This window comes from Lampris incognitus, chromosome 11, assembly GCF_029633865.1.
Source record: "Lampris incognitus isolate fLamInc1 chromosome 11, fLamInc1.hap2, whole genome shotgun sequence".
In the NCBI taxonomy this organism is placed as follows: Eukaryota; Metazoa; Chordata; class Actinopteri; order Lampriformes; family Lampridae; genus Lampris; species Lampris incognitus.
The window spans coordinates 30,304,291-30,329,713 of record NC_079221.1 but is presented as its reverse complement, the minus strand read 5'-3'; the positions used below and the strand labels follow the sequence as shown (position 1 = coordinate 30,329,713).

Below are 25,423 nucleotides of genomic sequence, written 5' to 3'. Positions count from 1 at the left end.
TTATACGCGCGTGGTGGAGTGTGTGTGCGCGGCGATGTGTGTGTGTGGCAGGTGTGTGTTGCTATACGGACTGTGGTGCGTGTATGTAGGGTGAGGGTGCCCTAGCCGCATCCCCACCAAAGATCCAGGGGTCATGGGGGTCATAGGCGTTGCCGGGGTGACCGGGTGCGACCCGGGTGTCACCGGTAGCGACCCCGGGGTCAGGGAGGTCATGATGGGGACGTCATCGGGGGAGCGACGCAGCGTGAGGGTGTAGTCCGGCGGGCAGGTTAGGCGAACGGTGTCCAGCGTGCTGTAGATGTCCTGGGTGTCCAAGCCGTCCAGGGCATCCAGCGTGTCCAGGGTGTGGTGGTGGGCGTTGTTCCTCTCGTCCGCTGATGCCGCGTCACACTCCAGCTGCTTCACCTGGATCCGAAAATGAACGAATGGATGGTGGAGCAGTTCAAGGGGGGTGGATCAGTGGGAGAATCAGGTAGAAGGAAGGAAAGAGCATGAGAGAGGAAACGACAGAAATGGAGAGCAAGGGAGAGAAAGAGTGGAGTTGAGGGGGGGGGGGGGATGACAGCCAGTGATGGAAAATGAGCAAGGTCATTATAAACTGTGGGGAATAGAAAATCTGAATGCACCTGTGCAGTCATTCATTTTGCTAAAGGGTATGTCACTGCTTCTTAACTCACTCATCCCATATGTACCCATCCATCTGATTTATTGAACTGTGTGTACATGTACTCCACTCTGTTGGTACCTCGAAGAAATTCTGAAAGCTGTCGGGACACGTAGTCACGCTCTCTCAGGGGTGGGTAAACACCACCCTTAAACATACTGTGCTCTTTATAGAGAAAAGATCACGTATAGATAAGCCTTTATTATATGACGTTACTCACTGGTGGGGAATTTCTGTCTGTCCGCTGTAACAGACCCGTGATCACTTTCCAGACTCAAACTTACATTGTCTGCATCTCTGCCTCGCCCTGATTTGCAGTCCCTGCTGTTTGTCTTTCAAACTGTAGCCGCTCTCCAAAAAAATATCCGCAACACTAACAGTACGAATGTTGTCCTAGAAACTAAATTCCAAAGTAATGCTTTGCATTTAATCACCCACTGGGCATGCTGTGTGTGTCTTAGGAAGCAGAGTGTGTTTTTATTAGCCTTGCAACTTTGCACGTACAAGGAATACGACTTGAAGGCGTGCTCATTGTAAAAAACATAGAACACACCACTACTTTATGAAAGAGGTGAGGAAAAAGAGACATTTAGAGAAATAAAAATCTCCTCTCTACGTGGGCGTCCGAGTAGTGTAGTGGTCTATTCTGTTGCCTAACAACACGGGGGTCACCGGCGTCCCTACAGACACAATTGGCCGTGTCTGTGGACGGGAAGCCGGATGTGGGTATGTTCCCTGTCGCTGCACTAGCGCCTCCTCTGGTCGGTCGGGGCGCCTGTTCGGGGGGTGGACTGTAGTAGTGTGATCCTCCCACATGCTACGTCCCCCTGGTGAAACTCCTCGCTGCCAGGTGAAAAAAAGCGGCTGGTGACTCCACATGTATCGGAGGAGGCATGTGGTAGTCTGCAGCCCTTCCCGGATCGGCAGAGAGGGTGGAGCAGCAACCAGGATGGCTTGGAAAAATTGGGTAATTGGCCAAGTACAATTGCGAGAAAAAGGGGGAAAATCCAAAAAGAAAAATCTCCTCTCTAGAGACAGACAAAGAAAATCTAAGAAGTTTACAAACTGAACCTGACAAAATATTGAGTGTCAGTGCTGTGAGCCATAACGCACCACAGCTACATGGTGAGAGGAGACAAACACTTTGATTTTCATCGTCGTGTCGGTACTCAATCATACTAGCACACACAGGCTACTAGGATAAACACAAAGGAAGTCTGAGCTACAGTGCACACATACTATATGTATGCATGTGCTCATACATCAGTGCACACGCACAATCCACGTGCACAAGCACTGACATGTGCACTGCCAATGACTGTTAAGAACCAAGCACTTTGCAAGAGCTCAATTTAAGCACATGAAACGCTACGCAATAGGAGGCACATGCTCGACAACAGCCAGTATGATGTCACCTATCATAAATAGCCTCTAATCATTGCTCTGAGTTGACTAAAATAGGGAAATTCATATGAGCAAAACTAGTTTTATTAATCCGCCTTCCAAAAATTAGGGCAGTAAAATTACTATGGCTGGTTAGCAGGAATTTCAAAAATTAGCAGCTAAAGCGTATAGCGAGGCAAATTTAATTTAATACACACACACACACACACACACACACACACACACACACAATTTCCTCTCTCTCTCTCGCATACATTTACATTTCATTGTCTGGTAACAGCACACCTGTAACAAGGCGAGTAAAGGAAGTACTGCAGGTTAGAGAAATCTTCTGAGTGCTGTGTGTAAATTTACGTAACATGCACAGTCAAACATTTTGTGAGCTGGTACTCACTACTGCCTTCTCTTTTTAGGGCAAGTCCACAGTTTATGAATTATTCTCTCCTTTCAGAGGCTATAAAAAAAAAACCCAAAAACACTTCAACACATGTTGCTTCTAATTTGCAACACCCATGGGCCACAGCATTTTTTTCCGCACATGTTTAAGGCCCATCTCTCCATCGCTACCCCAACCCACTTGTAGGCTGCTGCTGAAACCACATACTAGCGTACTGAATCATACACATTGTGTCAGTATACACTGCATACTGCTTAATAAGCACTATTATCAAAAGACAGTTTAGACTGCAGTATACTTAAATGGTACCTTACACTTTTTGGATGACTCTTCCATCGCATTCGCAAAAGTGCCCCTTGTTTTCTAACTCTGTCCATATTGAGCATCATCAGCCACGAATAGCACAGCACAACAAAGGCAGTCTGCTTGTAGGTGTGTATTAGCCCCCAAGGTAACCACTAACAGCCAGTTATGTGGCTCCAACGCCCACCTCTCATCTGACTGTCTGAGCTGTACAGCTAGCGAATGCTTACCCCTCTCAATAGCATCAAGCACACCTTTCCTTTCTGTCTCACAAACATATCAAATTGATTTCACAAACTCTCCTTGAAAAAGATTCAGCTCTCGAACTAATTTTGAAAAGACAGCTCATTGAAAATGACAGCTAAGGGGCATCCGGGTAGCGTGGCGGCCTATTCTGTTGCCTACCAACACGGGGATCGCCGGTTCGAATCCCCGTGTCACATCCGGCAGACACAATTGGCCGTGTCTGCAGGTGGGAAGCCAGATGTGGGTATGTGTCCTGGTCGCTGCACTAGTGCCTCCTTTGGTCGGTTGGGGTGCCTGTTCGGGGGGAGGGGGAACTGGGGGGAATAGCGTGCTCCTCCCACGCCCTACATCCCCCTGGCAAAACTCCTCACTGTCAGGTGAAAAGAAGCGGCTGGCGACTCCACATGTATTGGAGGAGGCATGTGGTAGTCTGCAGCCCTCCCCGGATCAGCAGAGGGGATGGAGCAGTAACCAGGATGGCTCGGAAGAGTGGGGTAATTGGCCGGATACAATTGGGGAGAAAAAGGGGGGGAAATCCAAAAAAAAAAAATATATATATATATATATATATATATATATATATATATATATATATATATATATATATAAATAGATAGATAGATAGATAGATTGATTGATTGATTGATTGATTGATTGATTGATTGATTGATAAAATGCAATCAAATGTTCCAGCTATTTAAAAAAAAAAGTGATTAAATATAAATAGCAACGATCATCTGCCCTATCAGCCTGGAAAGATCAAACTGTGACAACCATCATGCAGAGCTACACTTGATGGATTGTGCACAAGCCCCAAGGTGCATTTTGGGACATCTTTGTCTATCTTGTAATACTGGCTGCAACATGCGATATTCTTGCTAATGTAGTAAACACACTGCTTACTCACTTTATGTTGACTTTATGTCACAGTTGGTATGAGCAGTGTGAACAGTGTGTGTAAATTGAGGTTTTCAGACACAATCATTAAGAGACAGAGAGGTTAATTGGATACAGATGTGACCAGCTGGGCCACTTATCATTATCCTTGCCTTCTAAGAAACACTCAAACCACACGTCATCTGCCACATCCTTATTATATTATACACATAATAACACACACATATATACTCATCCTCACTCTCTCTCTCTCTCTCTGTCTCTCACACACACACACACACACACACACACACACATAGCTCACCTGTAGCGACATCAGTCCCTCTCCCTGCAGGTGGGCGGCGACGTCTGCGGGGGTGATGTCCCGTCTTGGGGGAGGCAGCGGACGGGGTCTGCGGTGCTCCAGACGCCTCTTATCTTTCTTGTACAGCAGAGCGGCAAACGCCAAGATGTTGAGGAACAGCAGCGACGCTCCCACGGCGATCGTCACAGACAGCTCGGTCGAGTAGTCCTCGTTGGGAACTCGAACTCCGTTTTCCTCCCCACCTTGTCCCAAGGCAGGCTCGGGGGGCTGCGGGGTGCCCGCCTGCGACCCCGGGTGACGCGTACTACTCGGGGGCCAGCCTTTGGATAAGCGCTTGGTGTAAGAGAAAGGGGTGTCGTCTTGCGGGGAGGGACTGTGCGTGAAGGAGGACACCGACTGGAGGAGTTCATTGACGTGATGCAAGTGGGGGACCAGCTGCAGCCAGAAGGAGATCTTGGTGGCCCGGTAGTGGTCCCTGACGCGGGGTTTGAGGCCGATGTGAAGGTAGAGCTGTTCTTTAGGGGTGTACTTGGACCAGGCTACCTCCTCGAAGCGGTTGGGCTTTGTGTGGATGAACTTGGTGTCTTGAGGCACTGGCTGGTTAGGGTCGCTGGAGAAACGGGCAAACAGACAGAAAATGAGTTTGTTCACATAGTACAGAAGAGACAATTGTTTCAAATCATGTTTTCCCCAAGATCTATAATCAACAAAAGGGAGGGAGCTATTAATTGGTGTTAAACGAGAGGAAAATTGGTTCATCCATCCATTATCCAAGCCACTTATCCCAATTGGGGTCACGGGAGATGCTGGAGCCTACCCCAGCAGTCATAGGCTGTAGGCGGGGAGACACCCTGGACAGGCTGCCAGGCCATCACAGGGCCGAGGCATTCACACCTAGGGTCAATTTAGTATGGCCCAATTCACCTGACCTACCTGCCTTCAGACTGTGGGAGGAAAGCGGAGCCCCCAGAGAAAACCCACGCAGACACGGGGAGAACATGCAAACTCCACACAGAGGATGACCTGGGACGACCCCCAAGGTTGGACTACCCCGGGGCTCGAACCCAGCACCTTCTTGCTGTGAGGCAACTGCACTAACCACTGCGCCACCGTGCCACCCGGAAATTGGTTCATTTATCCCTCTTTATAACCGCCTCTGGGACATCCACATGCAGCGGTACAAAGACACGAATAGATGTAAAAACAAACAAAAAACAAAGAAACAAACACAAAGATCCACAAGAAACAAGTGCCTGAGAAAAACAGATGGTTAGGTTAACTGAGGAGGAGAAAGAAAGAAACAAATGCGACGAAAAAACAACCATCAAGCCATTACTAAAGACAGAATGAAGGCAAGAAACTCCAACAGAAATGAATATCAGTTGTGTGTATTTAAAAACGGATGTAGCTGAAAGCAGATTTTTGAAATTACACCACTGACAGATAGACAGGCGGATGATCGCCTGTCTACTAACAGACACATATCTGTCCAAAGTAAAAGGGGAGCAGAGAGTCACAGACCAGCCGGTTATAAACTACGTATACACTTGTCAATCAGATCTGCACTTTACAAGATGGACCATCCAGACAAACAAACACATGACTGCTGTACTCCGATGCATCCGCACACCCCCGCACCAACACACACAATACTCAGCTTCCCCTTTATACTGCACAGCTTTCTTTTTACTCCCCTACCCCAGTGCACACCCATTCAGGTCAAACATCTCGCCCGAGAGAAAGCAGCCCCATTGATATTTAAAAGCACACACTTAAATTTCCCTCTTGATAGGTTTGTTGTGCAAATGGCACCGGCGATAATGATAATGAAGAGCGGGCTTCAAACCTCTTTTGCACACATGACATTTGCTTCATGCACTTTTATTCAGGGTGTCATAGTGTCATACTGAAGCACTCTTATGCTTTGTGCTGGTCTAAAATTGAAATGGTAATAATATGTAAAGATCTAAATAAGATATTATTGTGTACAGCAATGCCACATACAACAAAAAACTAGTTAGACAGGCAGACAGGCTAGATAGACAGACAGACAGACAGGCTAGATAGATAGATAGATAGATAGATAGATAGATAGATAGATAGATAGATAGATAGATAGATAGATAGATAGATAGATAGATAGATAGATAGATAGATAGATAGATAGATAGATAGATAGATAGATAGATAGATAGATAGATAGAAAGATCGATCGATCATTTGATTGATCGATCGATGGGGTGAGAACTCACAGCTCAAATCTTCAACATCATGTCAGTGATATCATTGCTTTAATTAAATGTATCAGTAGCAGATTACATTGCTATTACATTTGTCTAATAAAAATGTTGATAGCATGACAACTTTAACTCAAAATACTTCCTCTGTGGCTGTTCCATAGTCAAACAGGGCAGCCGCAGCACTGGCCTAATTCTCTGTGTGGTAAGATAGTGGCTTGCTTTGATGATTTAGATCCAGGTCTAAACTGCAGGTGTCTGTATAAATCTAAAGAGGCCTCCATGGAGTGAGTTTCTACTGGAAGAATTACCTGTTATTACTCACCTGGAGCACTGCAGAAAAAAAAGAAAAGATTCATTCGTGACAAGTACTGTTATTTTGTATAGCATGGTACAGATAAGAGGTATTCTTATCAGTGCATCTCTGCATCTCTTTCTCATTCCAAATCCACAACATACTGTTGTGTAAGTGTGGACAGATAGGCAGACAGACAGATATGTGTATGCCTGTATGTTTGCATGTGTGTTTGTGCATGTATTTTTTGTGTGTAATTTATTTTTCTATACACTTGCATTACAGTGTAAGGTGCATGTTTAAGTTTGCATGAGTGTGTTTGTATGTATTTGTGTGCATGTATTTGTGTGTATTGGTGTTTGCGTGTGTTCATGTATGGTATAAGTGTGTTTGTATATGCACATGACTTTACACAGACTTTAAGGTGTACAAATGTAAGTGCTGTGTGCTATAGACAGTATATGAACATGCATGTGTTTTTGCATAATTGCACATAGTATTGCCCTCATAGATAGATAGATAGATAGATAGATAGATAGATAGATAGATAGATAGATAGATAGATAGATAGATAGATAGATAGATAGATAGATAGATAGATAGATAGATAGATAGATAGATAGATAGATAGATAGATAGATAGATAGATAGATAGATAGATAGATAGATAGATAGATAGATAGATAGATAGATGGATAGATGGATGGATGGATGGATGGATGGATGGATGGATGGATGGTGGATGGATGGATGGATGGATGAAACATGGCTTTACATATTCTACATACAGTTTTAATATCTCTCTCTCTGGGATCTCTGCTCAGATTATGCAGCAGTCAGAAGCTTCAGAATGTTTCAACAAAAGGGAGACACAACATAAATGGGAGAAAGCGGAATATGTACAGAGGAGGAGGAAGAGGAGGCGACAGGGTAGACAGGGGGAGAACAGAGGGAAAGAGAACAGAGTGGGAGAGAGGATGACAGAATACAGATGATGTGAATATTGTCCAGCCACAGTAGCAGTAACAAGTTAAAGATGAGTTTCAGCAGAACGTATTCTTTTTCTATTTTTCTTTGTTGGAACATTGCCTTGACATTCCTCAAAGACCTTTTTTTTTCTCCTATGAGCTTTTTAAGACCATGTCTGTACAAGAAAAACAGAGAGCTGACATTGAACCTAACCGAACAGCTATTTCGGGAAGCACTCTATTCTGGTCAGATATTAAAGACCAAGATTATTTTTTATTGTTTTTCTTCAGCCAAAATGATGTTTCTTCTCTGACGCTGAATTAATCTTCATACTGTCTCTGTTCAATTATTCCTATCCAATCCTGAGATGGTCTTTCTGAGGGGACAGCTTTTCTCCTATGTTATTCCAAGGTACTTCTTTAGACAGAGAGATGCCTTAAGGATAATCTGTGACTCTGCCGCAATCACTACTTGTTATCTTTGCTCTGTCTTTAAATTGTGATTCATTGTATTCTCATCGTCTTTTAAACTCATAACCCTTGGCAGTTGAGACCATGGCCATTCCTTTTTGTGTAAATGTTCTATTTATGCTTCTTCTTTTTTTTATTCCCATGACTCAAAAATACATGAAGCACTACATGGAAAAACGTTTTCTCTGAAAAAATAAGACATCAGAGAACTGCCGCAGATCGTTTATCACACACGCACACACACACGCACGCACACGCACACACACACACACACACACACACACGCACGCACACGCACACACACACACGCTACTAGCCCATCACCAGGGTGTGAACTGTCTGTGAATCTGTGCAGATAAAATCCAATCATCTCACACCTTGGAACCACTCTGCGCCAGCCTCTGCTGGCTGAAAACTAGAACCCATTTTACTTATTTTCTATTTGTTCCAGTTTCAGCCATTGCATTACTTAGGACTCCTAGCATGCTGCTGCAGCATGCCTCAAGAATCTTCACGGAAAACCATCTAATCAAAACTGGAATGGGCTCTGCTGTACCCCATTGCAGCCCGCTGTGCACGCACGCACGCGCGTGTGCACACACACGCACACACACACACACACACACACACACACACACACACACACACACACACACACACACACACACACACACACACACACACAGTCTGGACTCTCTCTCCCTCTTTCAACGCTCTTCAACCCTCTCCCATGTTCTCTATTCCCACTGCTAACTGCACCAACATGGACATTATTCTTATTACTGGCATCCAGAGCACACATCCCGCTATGGCAGCACTTCTTTTTCTCAGTCCACTCTGTGCACATTGTATGGGTAGTTGATTTATTCACAAATAACATAAATATATATCTTAGCGCGATAGTCTCAATGTAAATACTGCAGTGTGAGTGCATCATCTATGAGTCCCTATTTCATATTTCCTTGCAACTGTAAATTCAGGTGTGCCTAAAACACCAAACTCATGTACATATTTATTCATACTACTAATATCACTTTTGATTTTTTACTCTTTATGCTTTTTTCATTTTACAAATCTGCCATTTCTAAGGTTGCAGGGAGTAGTGCATCAAGTCAAAACCCTGGTAATGTGGAAAACCTACATGGCAAATGAAAACATCTGAATCTGACAACAGCATAGGGTGGCAGGGGACTTCAATCCCAGCACGCATTAGATGCAAGGCAGAGAGACAGAGGCCACACATAGACCATATGTACCCTCGTTATATTCATAATTCCATTATAATTCTGTTATCTTCTTTCTATTTGTATTCTGTAAATTCTGTACACACAACATCCATTGCACGTTGTCCGTCTCGGGGGGAGAGATCCCTCCTCTGTTGCTCTCCCTGAGGTTTCTTCCCGTTTTGTTTCCCTGTTTAAGGGTTTTGTTTAGGGAGTTGTTACTTATCCAGTGCGAGAGTCTAAAGACAGGATGATGTATTGCTGGAAAGGCTCCTGAGGCAAATTTTTAAATTGTGATATTGAACTATACAAATAAAATTGATTTGACCTGACTACAAATGAGCGAATGAGGGGTTTCACATTCACCTAACAAGCATGATGCTTGTTAGGTGGATCCTATTTTGTCCTCGGCTGGGCCATGACGCAACTGCAGTAACCACTAGAAGCGCCGTGTCACCCATTTTAGTCGTGCATGCATTCAAATTACAGATCGACAGACATGGCTTTTAAGTGAATGTGAGGGCAAGGACTGTCATTGTCCAGAGCGGCGATCTCCTTTTCAGTGCCAGTGGAGAAGCCATGGGTAATTTCTCCAGATGACATCACGGATTAAGATCCATGCCGTCTCATTTCCGGCTTTGTAATAGATTTATTCCTGCGAAATCAAGGCTGACTCGCCCAGAATTAGACGAACAAGATATCGTCTTACCAAAATCTTGTTTCTCCAGAGTTAATTTTTTTTGATACTTTAAAAAGACAAAAGAAGGTTTTCATTTTCTTCTTAACTGCCAAGTACAGTAACCTTGGACTTTTTACGATGTCATCTAATGGCCTAAATGAAGCATAGAGTCACGAGATATCTTCTATACGTGGGGGTGGGGAGCACATTTCACTGTCTATTATCTTGATAAATACAGATTTTTGTTTTTTTCTCTGTATGGAAATGCTGCATAACAGGGATTTTTATTCCCTTTATGGTACGCATTTCTCCAAGCATTAGGCACATAATCTGAACACAACAAAACAACAGGAAATAATGGTTGAAAAAAGGGAGGAAAGCATCGCCATTAGAAACTAATGAGATTTGTTTGTGCAAGAAACCAGAAATAACGACAAAACCGAATCCTTGACTGCTCCCGTGTTTTGTTAAATCTTGTGTTCTGTATACTCTTCTTTTTTTAAATACATTTTGCATCCAATCATTTGCCTATTTATTTATCTATGCGTCGTAGATGTTGCCTTTAATGGGTAGGGAAGTGGTGAGTGACAGGCGTGACAGGGTACAGAGAATTGGAAACGTGCGTCAAAAGTCATTGGCTTGATTTGAATCACGTCACAATGTTGAACAAGGTTAAAAGAAACTCACTGGAAATCGAATAACGCTCCATCATTTGTGCAGTGGTTAAGGGAGGTGCTCTCCTTTCTACCTTTAGAAAAGCTCCGATATAAAATATGTAAAGCCTGCAAAAACTTTACTTTGACCTGGAGTCCTTTCATAGGCTTTATTGAAGGTTTTCCCTTTTATTGAATGTACTTTTTATTTACCTGGTTGTAACGACAATACTTATAGATATATGTGTACAACTTTATATCGTCTTCAAAAACATGGTTATTATGTGGAACTGGAATAAGAAATCCCGGCATAGTCCTTTTTTTTTTTCTTGAGCCTTGGGGGGAGGGGGGATTCCTACATGTTTCTTTTGTTGCTGTTGTTGTCGTTGTTTATGTGTCTTGTATACCTGTTCCAAAAAATGTGAAAATTGGAAAATAAAGTTTTCCAAAAAAAAACACAAAAAAACTCACCCAGTCTTTGCAAAGTTGGTCCAGTAGGTCATGACTACTGCGCTCAGCATCACATCGTTCTTAGAGAAGTTACAGTTGAACAGGTCAGTGGGTCCCACCATGGGTACACCAAATACATAGGGAACCTGCACGCAAACAGAAACAAGTGTACAAGTACAAGCACACATAAAAAACACATACACACATACGTACACACACACTCAACACATACACACACATACATACATACATACATACATACACACACATACATACATACATGCACATGCATGAAGAAGAGGAAACACACACACACACACACACACAAATAAAAGAGAAGCAGGTCAACACAGCATTGATTTATTTGTTTATTTATTTACCCCCCCCCTTTTTTTTCTCCCCAATTGTACTTGGCCAATTACCCTATGTTGTGAGCCGTCCTGGTCGTTGCTCCGCCCCCTCTGGGGCTGCAGACTACCACATGTCTCCTCCAATACATGTGGAGTCGCCAGCCGCTTCTTTTCACCCGACAGTGAGGCGTTTTGCCAGGGGGATGTAACACGTGGGAGGATCACGCTATTCCCCCCAGTTCTCCCTCCCCCATGAACAGGCGTCCTGATCGACCAGCAGTGGCGCTAATGCAGCGACCAGGACACATACCCACATCCAGCTTCCCTCCCATAGACACGGCCAATTGTGTCTGTAGGGACACCCGACCAAGCCAGGGGTAACACAGGGATTCAAACCAGCAATCCCCGTGTTAGTAAGCAACAGAATAGACCGCTACGCTACCCAGACACCTTATTTTTTATGAAATTCACGTAATCCAACCATCAACTATGATCATTATACCGGTGAATCTCTTTATATGCTAAGCAACTTTATAATCAGACCTGTGCAAAAATAAATTCACCTATATAACACCTAAAAAAATATCATTCATGTGACAATTACTAGGCTTAAATCAGTGGGCATGAGTCAACTGTGGTAGTACTTGCCAACTAAACTAAATCAAGTGCTCCTGATTATATTGTGTTTATTTCTAAAATCTCTCAGACATGTTCAGCTATTTTCTGGGTCATATCTGACACAGTGATAAACCACCTCATTCTGGCCAATGGATATCGGGTAATAATTCTATCTTGCTAGACATTTTCCAATTCACTGAACATGCTGTATCTTGTACCATACTCGCGAATGAGCATTCATAGTTAAGATTAATTCAGACTGTGACAAAGTGGGTGAGAGAACAACCATTTGTCCCATCATCATCTCAGTTGGTACCAGATCTTGGCTTTCCTTGCCACAGTGGTGCAGCCTAAACTCAGGTGCTGCTGATCAACTCAAGGAGTATTTAAGCAGTAGCTTTGGGGTTGTTAGTGGGCTGTAGGACGTCAGATGTAGATGTGTGCACGTGATGTTCCAATTGTTAGGCGTTCAGTTTTGTTCATTTATTTGTTAATTTAAAGCTCAATTGCTGTGAGTTGAGGTTTTTTCATTTAATTGTTATTTCAAGCTCAATTATTGGGAGTTGTTGTTCAGTTCATATGTAGCTGCATCCTGTAAATAAATTGTTTTATTTTAAATAAACTGTTTTGAGTCTGCCGTCTACATTTTAGCCACTCAGGCCAGGCTTCCTCATATTTGGTGGCAGTGGTGGGATCCAGGCCAGTAGGAGGCAGTGAAGGAAGTGCCAACCGGAGAGAGGAGACTTCAGGCGGCTGATGTGCCTGGGGTTCATGGTGTGCTTGACCAGCATGGGGCAACAGTCAACTGCCAGATCAATCAGGTTGTGCTGAACTGTCCAGTCTCTGGTGACTCCTGGTGTGGAAGCAGTCTGACAGGGGTGCCAGGATGGAGCAGGAAGGCAAGCAGCAGGAGGAGAGGTGGAATTGAGTCCAGCAGCAGGGTGCCCAGCTTCAGCAGGGGGTGCAGCAGGACCATCAGGAGTGTCCGCAGCTGTTGAAAGGTTGACTCCTCCACCGAACTCAAGGCAGAAGACTGATAACCAGGCTGTTTGGGAGAGGCCTGATGCCCAACCATTGGAGAACATTTCAGTCAGGTGAGGTTCCCTGACTGGAGAGGTCCAAGGATTCAGGACATCGTTGACTTCCTGTCCCATGACTCTGAGGAGTAACAGTCTTAAGAGGGTGTGTGTGTGTGACAAAGTGGGTGAGAAAACAACCATTTGGCCCATCATCACCTCAACTAGTACCAGATGTTTGCTTTCCTTGCCACAGTGGTGCAGCTGATCCACTCAGAGTATTTAAGCAGTAGCTTTGGAGTTGTTAGTGGGCTGTAGGACATCAGGGTGTAGATGTGTGCAAGATGTGTTCAAATTGTTGTGAGTTTTTGTTTATTTGTTATTTTAAAGCTCAATTGTTGAGATTTGTTAGTTCAAGCACAATTATTGGGAGTTGTTTGTTCAGTTCTTATGTAGCTACACCCTGTAAAATAAATAATTTTATCATATAGAAACTTGAGTCTGCCTCCTACATTTTCGCCACACAGGCCAGGCTTCCCTACACAGACAACAAGCTAGAGGAACTTGACGATGGTTACCCCTAGAGACCAGGCTTCACCATCATGAATCTCCTCACTCATCCACTATTAGAGGTGTAAACCTGAGAGTGCGGGCAGCTATCTATCTATGCACCCTTACACAACAGCATGTTATCTGCTCACCTCATCACCATGGGCGGAGTCAGCCCAAGGGGGTGTGGCATCACTTTGGCAGTGGTGGTAGAACGAGTAGAAGTAGGTAGGTGATCCATATTGGGCATGGAGGTCAGCTGTGGCAACTGCCGGCGCTACCCATTGGTGATCTGTGAACAGCGCAACCAGGGTCTTGCGCCGGGTCTCTGCATTGTCCCGGTCAGCCCAGTCTGTGTACATGAACCTGTAGTGGATGAAATTAAAATCATCTAAGAGGGCAATATATGCATTTATGCAAAAACACATGCATGTACATATACTGTATTGCACACAGTACTTGTGTACATCTTGAAGTCTGTGTAAAGTTATGTGCATATATAAGCACACGTTATACACCAACGCATGCAAACACCAATACACATACATGCAAATAAATGCATACAAACACACTCATGCATACTTAAACACGCACCTTACACTGTAATGCAAATGTACAGAAAAATACATAAACATTGACATGCACAAACACGCAGGCAAACATAAAGGCACACACACATAACGAAGCAAATGCATACACACTCAGACACACAAACCTTATACTCTCTCTCAGTGTGTCTCGGCCCTCCGGATATCCGTACAAACTATCCACAAAGTCTGACACAGCGAAGTCAAAATCCTCAGCAGTGACCCCATCCTCCGAATCTACGATGCCTTCGACGAACTTTACACCCTCTCCTTGGTTAACCCCCAGCATCACATCGTAGTTCAAAAACTCCCCTTGCTCCATCAGTATCTGAGGGTCATCTGGTATAACATCCCCGTCAATCACAGGGGCAAAGGCTGTATGGTACTTGGCTGGCGTCACGTTCTGCTCCACGAGCTCACGGTAGCTTCGGCCTTGGAGGCAGGCAACCAACTGGGTGCTGTCATCGATGCCGCAACCTACTCTCTCCCCCAGCTGCCGGGCATACTTGCTGGGCTGGTAGTTCACAGCCCAGCTGGCTAAAGCGCTGCCGCTCTGGATGATGGCCCTGTGGAACAGGTCTGGGGCATATATGAACATACACATGAATATTCAATACAGTGACGCATGCCGGTACGCACAGGCATGAACATTGAAGCACACGCACTCACACACACACGCGTACAAAACTCTAAATGTGCACGTGCACACAAGAGTATAAATATATGGATGCACCGAGACGCAGGTGATTTGATTAGCTGTGATTTTGTCATTTCTAACTTTTAAAGAACACCGTTTCATGTCATATATGGATATGCAAAATCAAACACACACACATACATCAATGTTCACATGCATTGGCGTGAACACACTTATGAAGGAATGAACACGCAAAAGCGCGCACGCGCGCGCGCACACACACACACACACAAATCTATGGCTGCAGATCATGAAGATGTAAACACAAAGATGCACAAGTGTACTCATGCACAAACACACTCACACTTGCACAGACATACATGAATGCACATATGCTTTCACTTGAATACACTTATGTATGCACTCCCACACACAAACAGACAATACAGAGCACACACAGCTGCAGAAAAAGAAAAGTATTCAAAACATGAGTCTCTAAACATGAGTATTAAACATGTGTCTATAAGCTATCATCCAAAATGATGGCATCTGGACAATATGAGAAGGTCGGGGCTCCTGGACGATAAAGCCAAAGTTGAAAGATATTTAAACATTCAATGTACTGCAGTATGACTTATCAACATTGACGATGAACAGTTTTTTAAGTACCTACTGTAGGGACCAGCACTGTCTGTGGACTACAATACCCATAACACCCTGCTCAACCTCAGGTGATCTCCACCCAATGTTTCACTTTACACTGTAACAATATTTGTTACAGTAATACTTTGACAAATACGGTGACACAATTTCGTCATAAAACTGCGGTGGATTTGAAATTCGCTCTCTCACTGTGGACTGTGCACCTACAGCATTCAGAGATGCTTTCTGCAGAATGACAGAAGAATAAGGACCACGTGTCTTCACATTACCGCTGGCCACAGTTTTATACGACGATAACCTGCTTTGTTCGTCCGCTAATCAGCTGTTATAACCATTTCCTGCATGACACACAGTTTCCACAGAAAGAGAAGGTGACCAGATCCCTTTTTACTTTACTTCCTTTTTACTCCCTTTACTTCCCTACTGCAATTGCAAATTTAACTCCAAGATCATCAGACGACGGATGAAGTATTGAGGATTTTCCGCTGTCCAGCTGTCAGGAGAAAAGAGACTTTTTTCCTTGGACTTGCTTTTCGACGCCGGTCAACAAAGGATGCACCTCTGATCGCCACGGAAGAGCGATCTCCAATAAGGCCTTAGGGCAAGTTAGTCTTACGCCGGTATCAGACCACATGATATTTTTGTCTTTCACGATGGTCACTATGTCAGATTAGGCAATAATAGCGCCATACATCATTGCCGTGTCTTGGCCGGGAGACTGGCAACACTACAAGTATGACCCCGACCAAATATCGTATGCTGCCTTTCTCGATCTTAGGTCGACGGGGAGGAGGGTCATGAAATTGTCAATCATGGCTAGAGAAGCTTTATGTGTGATGCTGGTGGTCTTGTGTTCCCAAAAGAAAAATAAAAGAAAGATAAAAAAATAGTTGAGGACGCTGTTGCAGCTACTACAGGGTCATGATAACCTAGTATAGTTTAACTGGCGACTCGCCGGGTTGCTGAAGTGCCTCCACTATTTCTCGTCAACATTTAGCCTATCTTTTCTGACTCGGTCATGGTGCTCCCTCGAGGAAATGTCAAAAAGGCAGGGGTATTGTTGCCACTGCTCAACCAACCTTTCCTCTGTTTCGTCGTTCCACCTGACAGCAGCAACAGCAGCATCGCTTTCTCTTTGCCATGTTTACAGATGTGTACCAGAGAGCACTTTGCCATATTGGTCAGCGTCAAGGAACACCTCGTAGGAGATGTCCGACTAGGTGGGAAAATAGAAAAAATTGTGACATACTACTTCTCGTCAGGGTGTCATGGGGCGTCCCAGACGCCACATCGCTGTTCTTTGATTATGTCACACAACACAGGGTAAAGACGCCCGGTCGTCTTTCCTGACGTTCATAATTGGGCCCGACGCTGGAAATTTGACCAAATCGTGTCAAAATTGGGCTGAATTTATGTGGTCTGATCCCGGCGTAAATTATCTCACGTGAGAAAAATGTTGTTAGTTGAAGTCATCAGTGATCTAGATGCACATTGTGATTCACATAGGAAACATTAGATTTTAATTTTTTTTTGCTTTATTTTTTCTTTTGTCTGAATCTTCCCTTGTTACATGAGAAAAGTATTTTTAGTTGAATTCATTCGCTATTCGGTTGCTCACGCTGAGCCACATAGAGTTTGCTAGATAGATGGACCGTCTGCTTTCTTTTGTTCATTTGCTACTTTCATTTTTGGGTTCTTTTGTTGCTACCTTGGTATGCGATCTCGCTCTCTAATCCCTCTCGTTTTGTTTTAACCTTGCCACACTCTTCGCTGCGCACCATCTCGAAGCCTTCCTCTCACACACACACACACACACACACACACACACACACAATATTTGCACAGCCTCACTGCCTCATATCACCTTTTATGCCTTCATCATTATATTGCTGCACATCATTGATTGTACCTGATCAGTGTTAGTTAGTTAGTTAGTTAGTTAGTTAGTTAGTTAGTTAGTTAATTAGTGTTGATTAGTTTTAGTCGATTTCATTTTACTGATTGTTATAAATTACTTTCACTGAAGTAAGTTGTTGTCCTGCCTGTTCTGTGACAGTATTTATTGAAGCCTTCCTCTGCCAATCAAAGTACTCCAATCGGTGCAACATTGATTATTCTATCAACTTGAACGGTTCAATTATAACTATTGAACTACCAAAGTTAATGGTTAATAAATTCATGAGACTGGTTTGATAACCCTGTTTCACCCACACCACTGATATGCTTCATAACCAATTTTAAATTGCACACATAAAAAAAAAAGTTAAGCAAAGCATTGTTTGACAAAGTAGTGAGGTTTTCTAACCCAAGGTCCTTACCTTCAGAGTAGTGAGACAGGGTGAGCAGGCTGACACAGGAGGCTCCGGCCCCGGAGCCGAACACCGTGACGCGGTCTGGGTCTCCCCCAAAGGCTGCGATGTTCTCCTTCACCCAGCGCAGAGCCTGTATCTGGTCCAGCAGCCCATAGTTACCCTTAGCTGCCTGGTCCCCAGTACTCAGGAACCCTTCGGGCGGAAAGATGGTTGGTCTTAGTAATTACATGTATCTTGCTCTCATGTACAATGCATTACATTGGAATTTTACACACAAAATCAGTGGTAAAAATGTTGGATTCTTAGATCTTTATTTCAAAATGGTCTCTGACGGACCTAATCCTCCTACTTTTATAATGCCACATTATATCCTTTGTGCTCCCACCAAGTCAAACTGCTCATACCTACATATAATTCACTTGACAATTATAAAAATTCATATTTGAATCGGAACAAATTTGAATAACTCACAACTGCAATTGTAGGGCTTTTCATGTTTGGAAATACATAAATAAACCAACATTATATATGGTTCCTCTTGGGCAGAGCATTCCTAAGACCAATGAAATCCATTTTTGTCCCTTTAAAAGTCAGTGGCTGGAAATCTGAATAAATGTGTTCTTCTATATTTCTAGGGAACCAGCATTTTAGAGACACCTTTTTTTTTTCTCTCGGCCATTTAATTGGAATATACTAACAGCCATGAGTGCATTCACATGCATCTCGGTAAACACAGGCAGGCAATTTATCAAGGGATGTTTAATATTTTTAACACCTCCTGTTTTGTCTATCATAATTGTATGGGGGAAACGTGAATTGATAAAAATCAACTGATGTGCCTTCATACATGCACATACCTGAACTTTTATGCATAAGTGTGAGCATGAGCCTGCACATACACACACACACACACACACACACACACACACACACACACACACACACACACACACACACACACACAGATGCAGACGCACCCAGACACACAACCAAAAACACTCCTACACTGGTACACACACACACACACACACACACACACACACACACACACAGCTGTAACTGTGACTATCCCCTATTCCCTTTGGTGCTCAGGTTGTTAAGAAAGCACAAAGGATAATATTAAAGGCTTATTCCCCTATATCTCATTACTGCAGAACCTCATTTCTTGGAGCCTCAGACTTTTGCTGCACACATATAATGAGTGAGTAATGCAGCCGTGACAACAATACTGTCTATCAATTGTGTGCAGTTGTTGGAATTTTCTCTCATGCAAATAAAAAAAAAAGCATATCATTGGCAAATTAGATAGTAATGAGAGTTTTGAGATGCCTCTGTGTGTGTATGTTTGTGTGTGTGTTTTATTTTCCAAATAAGCTTTTCAAATGAGCTCCTTTCCTAAATAGTTGAGATAAGCAAGGTGTAATTATCCCTGGTCTAATATTTTATCTTTCATATGTATAAGCTCACCTTGAACACCTACCCTGTGCTTGATGATGATGATGATGATGATTATGATAAGGAGGAAGATGAAGAGGCTGCCACCTCATGTTGTTACTGGTGATGATGATGATGATGATCATCATCATCATCATCGAGGTGGAAGGGGTGCAAACAGTGAGGCTGGTCATGAAGATGATGAAGAGGAAGACAGAGGTGCGGAGGGTCTGTGTAGCATCAGATACACAGGATGAGATTATATAATTTAAGAGAACTCTTCTTTCCCGCTGACTGCTCAAACAGGATGTTTCTCTTACCTAGGGCACACGGATCTGTGCCTAATTAGAAAAAAAATTCTATACATGAGTAACACATTTAGACAAAAAGTTTCTAACAATAGTGGCAGTGTTCTCGGATCACATATATAGTATGTGAGCTGAAATCAATATTTCTTTGAATCAATTACTAAAATTACTAAAATTGGCCAATCAACACACATTAAAAGATTTCGGCACCATCCATTTTGAATATTTTAAAAAGTCTGTGAATGTTGTCATTCATCCAGGTCATAGTTATCCAAAGGAATTGAATCAAGTGCAACTGGACTTGGTTATATATCCGTGAAGACGTTTTGCCTCTCATCCAAGAGGCTTCATCAGTTCGTGCCTTTCTGATTAGACCAAGCTAGTCTAGACTATAACCAAGTCCAGTTGCACTTGATTCATTTCCTTTGGATAATATTTTAAAAACATTTCTAAGGTGTGATTTGAATAATTGTTCCTTTCTAAGCTCACTGTAACGCTTTTCAAAAAGCATTTATCTCTAAAAAGAGCCGGGTCAAAGCAGCCTGAACAGCAACAATCTGAGATACTTCATGCATTCAGGCCTTGAGCTTTTCCTCAACTGTGAAAATAACTGAGAATCTTGTCCAGACAGCAGTGAAACAGATCTGAGACATCCAGGTGAAAAAAGATGAGATTTAAATGGATACCTGCAGTGGAAAAAAATAGCTTTGGGGGCTTCATTCCCACTGGGGATCCCCATACTAAAGGAGCATTCACTCATAGTACAATACGTTGAACTTAGTGTAGAAAACATTGAACAAATGGCTTTGGCATTGTACAGCTTATACAAGGATGAACTATCCCAGACGGTCAATAGACATGTGGTGGTGACAGTGAAATGTAACTTGATGAATTTAGAAACTACACTTATTCACTATGATAATCCTCAAAAGCAAAAGTAAACGTCATAACTCTAGTGAGTAAGGTTTGAAGAAACTCGTTTTTTTTTCTCCACCTGATGACCACGTGTCATTATTTCATTTTTGTCCTGAAAGGACCTGGAGCTCACCATTTATGCTTTTAGTTTATCTCGTTTGGATTGCCAGTAATTCACTTTGCACATGTTTGAGCCAGCAGAGACTTTTCAAGTGACAGCTCGTCCAAAATGCTGCAGCCTGACTCCTCGTGAGGACTAAAACCACAGAGCAAATCACTTCTATTTTGACCTCGCTTCATTGGCATCCAATGCATTTTAGATTGATTTTAAGACCTTACTGATTAATGTTAAGGCCCGCTCTCAGGTTGCACCTGGTTCCATTGCAGATCTGTTAACCCTATATGAGCCTCAATGCACCTTAAGGTCTGCAATAACCTCCATGAGGAGATCAGGCTGGCAAGCACGTTATCTTTCTTCAAATTCCTTTTAAAAATGCATTTCATTCAGCTTGCATTTTACTCATCTGGTGGGATGATTGATTTTTTTTATATTGTTCTATATACCCTTGTACACTTTATTTTATACTTTTTTTTATTCATATCTGTTAGGTACATCAAGGATCGGCTCTGAGCCCTTTCTTGTTTGCAGTGCTGATTGACAGGTTGACGGATGAGATCAGGCAGGAGTCTCCGTGGACTATGATGTTTGCGGATGACATTGTGATCTGTAGCGAGAGTAGGGTGCAGGTTGAGGAGAACCTGGAGAGGTGGAGGTATGTACTGGAGAGAAGAGGAATGAAGTCAGTAGGAGCAAGACGGAATACCTATGCATGAATGAGAGGGAGGACAGCGGAATGGTGAGGATGCAAGGAGTAGAGACGGTGAAGGTGGACGAGTTAAAATACTTAGGGTCAACTGTCCAAAGTAACGGGGAGTGTGGAAGAGAGGTGAAGAAGAAAGTGCAGGCAGGGTGGAGTGGGTGGAGAAGAGTGTCAGGAGTGATTTGCGACAGAAGGGCACCAGCAAGAGTTAAAGGGAAGGTTTATAAGATGATAGTGAGACCAGCTATGTTATATGGTTTGGAGACAGTGGCACTGATGAAAAGACAGGAGGCGGAGCTGGAGGTGGCAGAGTTGACGATGCTAAGATTTTCATTGGGAGTGACAAAGAAGGACAGAATTAGGAATGAGTATATTAGAGGGACAGCTCAGATTGGACGGTTTGGAGACAAAGCAAGAGAGGCAAGCTTGAGATGGTTTGGAGCTGCCAGGGAAGAGGAAAAGAGGAAGGCCAAAGAGGAGGTTTATGGATGTGGTGAGGGAGGACATGCTGTGACAGAGGAAGATGCAGAGGATAGGAAGAGATGGAAACCGATGATTGGCTGGGGCGACCCCTAACAGGAGCAGCTGAAATTAGTAGTAGTAGTAGTAGATATTCCTATCTGTTAGGTACCATTCATTTTATCTTGCCTCGCAAAGCACGTTGTAGCCATGTTTAGCCAAGTGTTATATAAAGAAATTAATTGAAATGAATCTGGTGGCCCATGAGCATGAAAACTACTTATGCGCCATAAAAGACAACCTGAATTCCAAGGGTGAAAAAAAACACAAGTTGGCATTGCAAACTCTTCATCTGATTGTACAGTTTTAAAGCAGCATTAGACTGTTTCTGTAAAGGAGTCGAAAACAGATACAACTTATAGTCAACGCAAAAGCCTTAACACCCACAGTGGTTTTTTTGGCTGTATTCTGTTGACAATTACCAGAACTTTAGACCGTGACGATGTCGTTTTCTTTCAGATTAATCTTACTATTGGACTCAAAAGGTTATCATTAAGCATGAGTTGGAGTGCGTGGGCCTTCTCTAGTTGCTACTTGTCTTCGTCCCATGGACACTGTTGTATGCTATAAATACTACATCTCTTCTCGCCCACACTAGCTCCTCATCCAACACTTGAATATCCGCCTACACTTCATAACCTCTAACAAGGTATCTATCTAACTATCCTTTTCAAATTTTCTATCTATCCTTTTCAAATGTTCTTAACGTTGAACATTTTTGCATGCATTTAAGGTCCATTGCAATTACAGTGATGTGTTGGTGTTGACTGATTCGACTGCTTCCTCTTATCATAAGGCACACTGGATATAAACCGCTAGCTCAATCACCTGAGTAAGACTGTGAATCAAAGTGAAATGTTACAAAGAAATGTGTGCACCGTATTTCAATTCATCCTCCATTCATTATTCATTATGCACGGGCCATCAAAAAGCAAATGACCATAAGCAGGTAATATGTCAGTGATAATGTCAGTACGCTCAGCAGCACTGTTCAGTAATGATGTTGGCATCGCTGTTGCTCAATAGGCAGGGCATGGCACCAACGCTGCTAGTTTAGGGCATTACAGGTCCCCCTATAGCGGCACGGTGGCACAGCGGTTAGTGTTGTTGCCTCACAGCAAGAAGGTCCTGGGTTCAAACCCCGGGGTTGTCCAACCTTGGGGGTCATCCCAGGTCGTCCTCTGTGTAGAGTTTGCATGTTCTCTCCGTGTCTGTGTGGGTTTCCTGCGGGTACTCCGGTTTCCTCCCACAGTCCAAAGACATGTAGGTCAGGTGAATCAGCCATACTAAATTGTCCCTAGGTGTGAATGTGTCGGCCCTGTGACGGACTCGCGGCCTGTCCAGGGTGTCTCCCTGCCTGCTGCCCAATGACTGCTGGGGTAGGCTCCAGCATCCTGCAACCCTACTTAGGATAAGCGGTTTGAATAATGGATGGATGGATGGAAGTCCCCCTATAGTTAGGTGGATGAACTGTGGCACAAAACACTTGCCAGGCTTACAGGTTGGTTTTCTACCATGGTTTTCTACAGGTTGGTTTTCTACCATGCTAAAAATGCATGCACTTATGATATCATAAAGTGGTTTAGTGTACACAGAATAGCAAATGTGACCATTTTTTTTCACCTAGTACGCCGAGGCGATAGTTGAGGGTTATAACGATAACGTTGCCGTAGCTTGCCAACACGCTGCCGTCCATCATGTTTCCGGTGCCTTCCGTGTAGGAGCCGCCGTGGACGTAGACCATCACTGGCCGCTGACCCCCCTCTTCGTGGATGTCTGGGCACAGGAAGGAAAAACAAGGAAAGGGATGGGTGAGGAGATAACTTAGGATCGGATAATTAGGTGAGATTACAGAAAGCTCCATAGAAAAATAAATGAATGGATGAAAGAAGAAACAGACCAGACAGATGTACAGTTGGACTGATGCAGGAACATGTGAACAAGCAAGGCAGATGGAAAGACAGACAGACAGGTCATCATTCATCATTGCATACCAACAGTGCCATATGTTACAGCAACATGTTCAAGCCAAAACTCCAGGTAAACACAGTATCATCAAAGCAGCTGGTAAATCTATTTAATTGTCTGCTCTTAGGGCATTGCATTATTTCAAGCCTTCCATATTTGCTAGGGGTTTGTGATGTGTATGTGTGCGACTGTGTAATCACGCCTCTATATGTTTCCACCCAACCGGCATCCCGCCTCCACTCTCTAATGTTTGTGTACATCAAAATAAATGCATGCATTTAATGTGTATGTATGTGTGTACGTGTGTGTGTGTGTGTGTGTGTGTCTATACACATATTACAGGAAACAGTTTATGTTTCTTCCTTATGTGCCTACACACCTTCATTTTCTTCCATGCAAAAACTTTATATTCCCGATCCCTCATTCCTCAGTGGACACATATCAAGTCAGAGTTTGAGAGTATTTGAGCTCACCTATGTAGGTGTGTGTGTGTGTGTGTGTGTGTGTGTGTGTGTGTGTGTGTGTGTGTGTGTGTGTGTGCGCGCGCACACATGTGTGTGGGCCCATGTGGGCATATAAAAGCCAATATGTATGCATGAGTGAGCCAATATCCCTCCTCTCCACCTCTCTTCATGGAGGAATAGAGCGTAGACACCTCCTCGGTGGCCAAGGCAGGCGGTGGTGGTGGTGTGTGTGTGTGTGTGTTTAGTGCAGGTGTGAGGCGGCACTGCTCACCTTCCTCAGTGGGCACGTAGATATTTAAGTAGAGACAGTCCTCACTCTGGTGAGTGAGGTACGTGGCTGCTATATCCAAGTTAGCCGTTAGCCAAGATGGCATCATATCCCCCAGCATGCTCCTCTCATCCAGCGACTGCGGGCAAACTGGGGCAAACTGCGTCACGTTGCGTATCCCCGGCCAGGGTAGCGGGGGCTCGGGAGCCTGAAAACGTCGGTCACCTGTCGGGGGCCGGGCGTAGGGGACCCCCAGGTACTGGATGACGGGGCCTAGGAGGTCGGAGGGCAGCGGAGTGAGGATGCCTCTGACGCGGCCCTGCACTGTGGCGATGACCGGCACGGTCTGCTGCGCCCACACAGAGGAGGGTGCGTAGAACGAGAGCAAGAAGTAGAGGCAGAGAACGAGGGAGGAGAGGGGGAGGAAGCCGTGGGGGGAGGAGGTGAAGGAGGGTGGTGGGAGAGACTGGGGTGCTAAGGAAGAGAATGGGAGAGGAGGGCTTCCTCTGATCCTTCTCAACACAGACATGGTGCTCCGTTCCGAAAAGGGAAATGGAGGGTAGAGAGAGGAAGGGGGCAGCAGAAAGCTGGCAGGGGGGGGTTGGAGGACGGCGATCTGCTGGGGCTGTAGAGGAGTTGACCTTTCAGAGGTATCTAATGCATACACACAGTTGATGCGTTGCTTGGCCCATGGCATGCACGGCAATCTTGGCCCCGGTAAACAACTGTGCCCTCTACTGTGTGTGTTTGTTTATGTGTGTGTGTGTGTGTCTGTGTGCTTTTGTATGAGCGTGAGTACACGT

The 25,423-nt window shown here is 44.0% G+C and overlaps 1 protein-coding gene across 1 annotated transcript; it reads right to left on the bottom strand.

Moving 5' to 3' along the window:
* LOC130120533 (neuroligin-4, X-linked-like) lies at positions 1 to 24,756 on the bottom strand. The gene is made up of 8 exons (XM_056289104.1): positions 24,624 to 24,756; positions 23,544 to 23,696; positions 17,930 to 18,115; positions 14,440 to 14,890; positions 13,877 to 14,090; positions 11,213 to 11,337; positions 4,216 to 4,825; positions 1 to 405 (listed from the first exon to the last, which is right to left on the bottom strand). The coding sequence occupies exons 1-8, from the start codon at positions 24,739 to 24,741 to the stop codon at positions 1 to 3; spliced, it is 2,262 nt and encodes a 753-aa protein (XP_056145079.1). The 5' UTR covers positions 24,742 to 24,756.
* Positions 24,757 to 25,423: the final 667 nt, after the last annotated feature.

What these genes read in the sequence shown, in the direction of transcription:
- LOC130120533 (XM_056289104.1), bottom strand. Translation starts at nt 24,741, where the DNA reads ATGCTGGGGGATATGATGCCATCTTGGCTAACGGCTAACTTGGATATA. An exon ending in CCTGTCTCACTACTCTGAAG is followed by an intron (nt 14,891 to 17,929) that starts GTAAGGACCTTG and finishes TATATGCCCCAG; the next exon opens with ACCTGTTCCACAGGGCCATC. An exon ending in ACCAACTTTGCAAAGACTGG is followed by an intron (nt 4,826 to 11,212) that starts GTGAGTTTTTTT and finishes CCGTTTCTCCAG; the next exon opens with CGACCCTAACCAGCCAGTGC.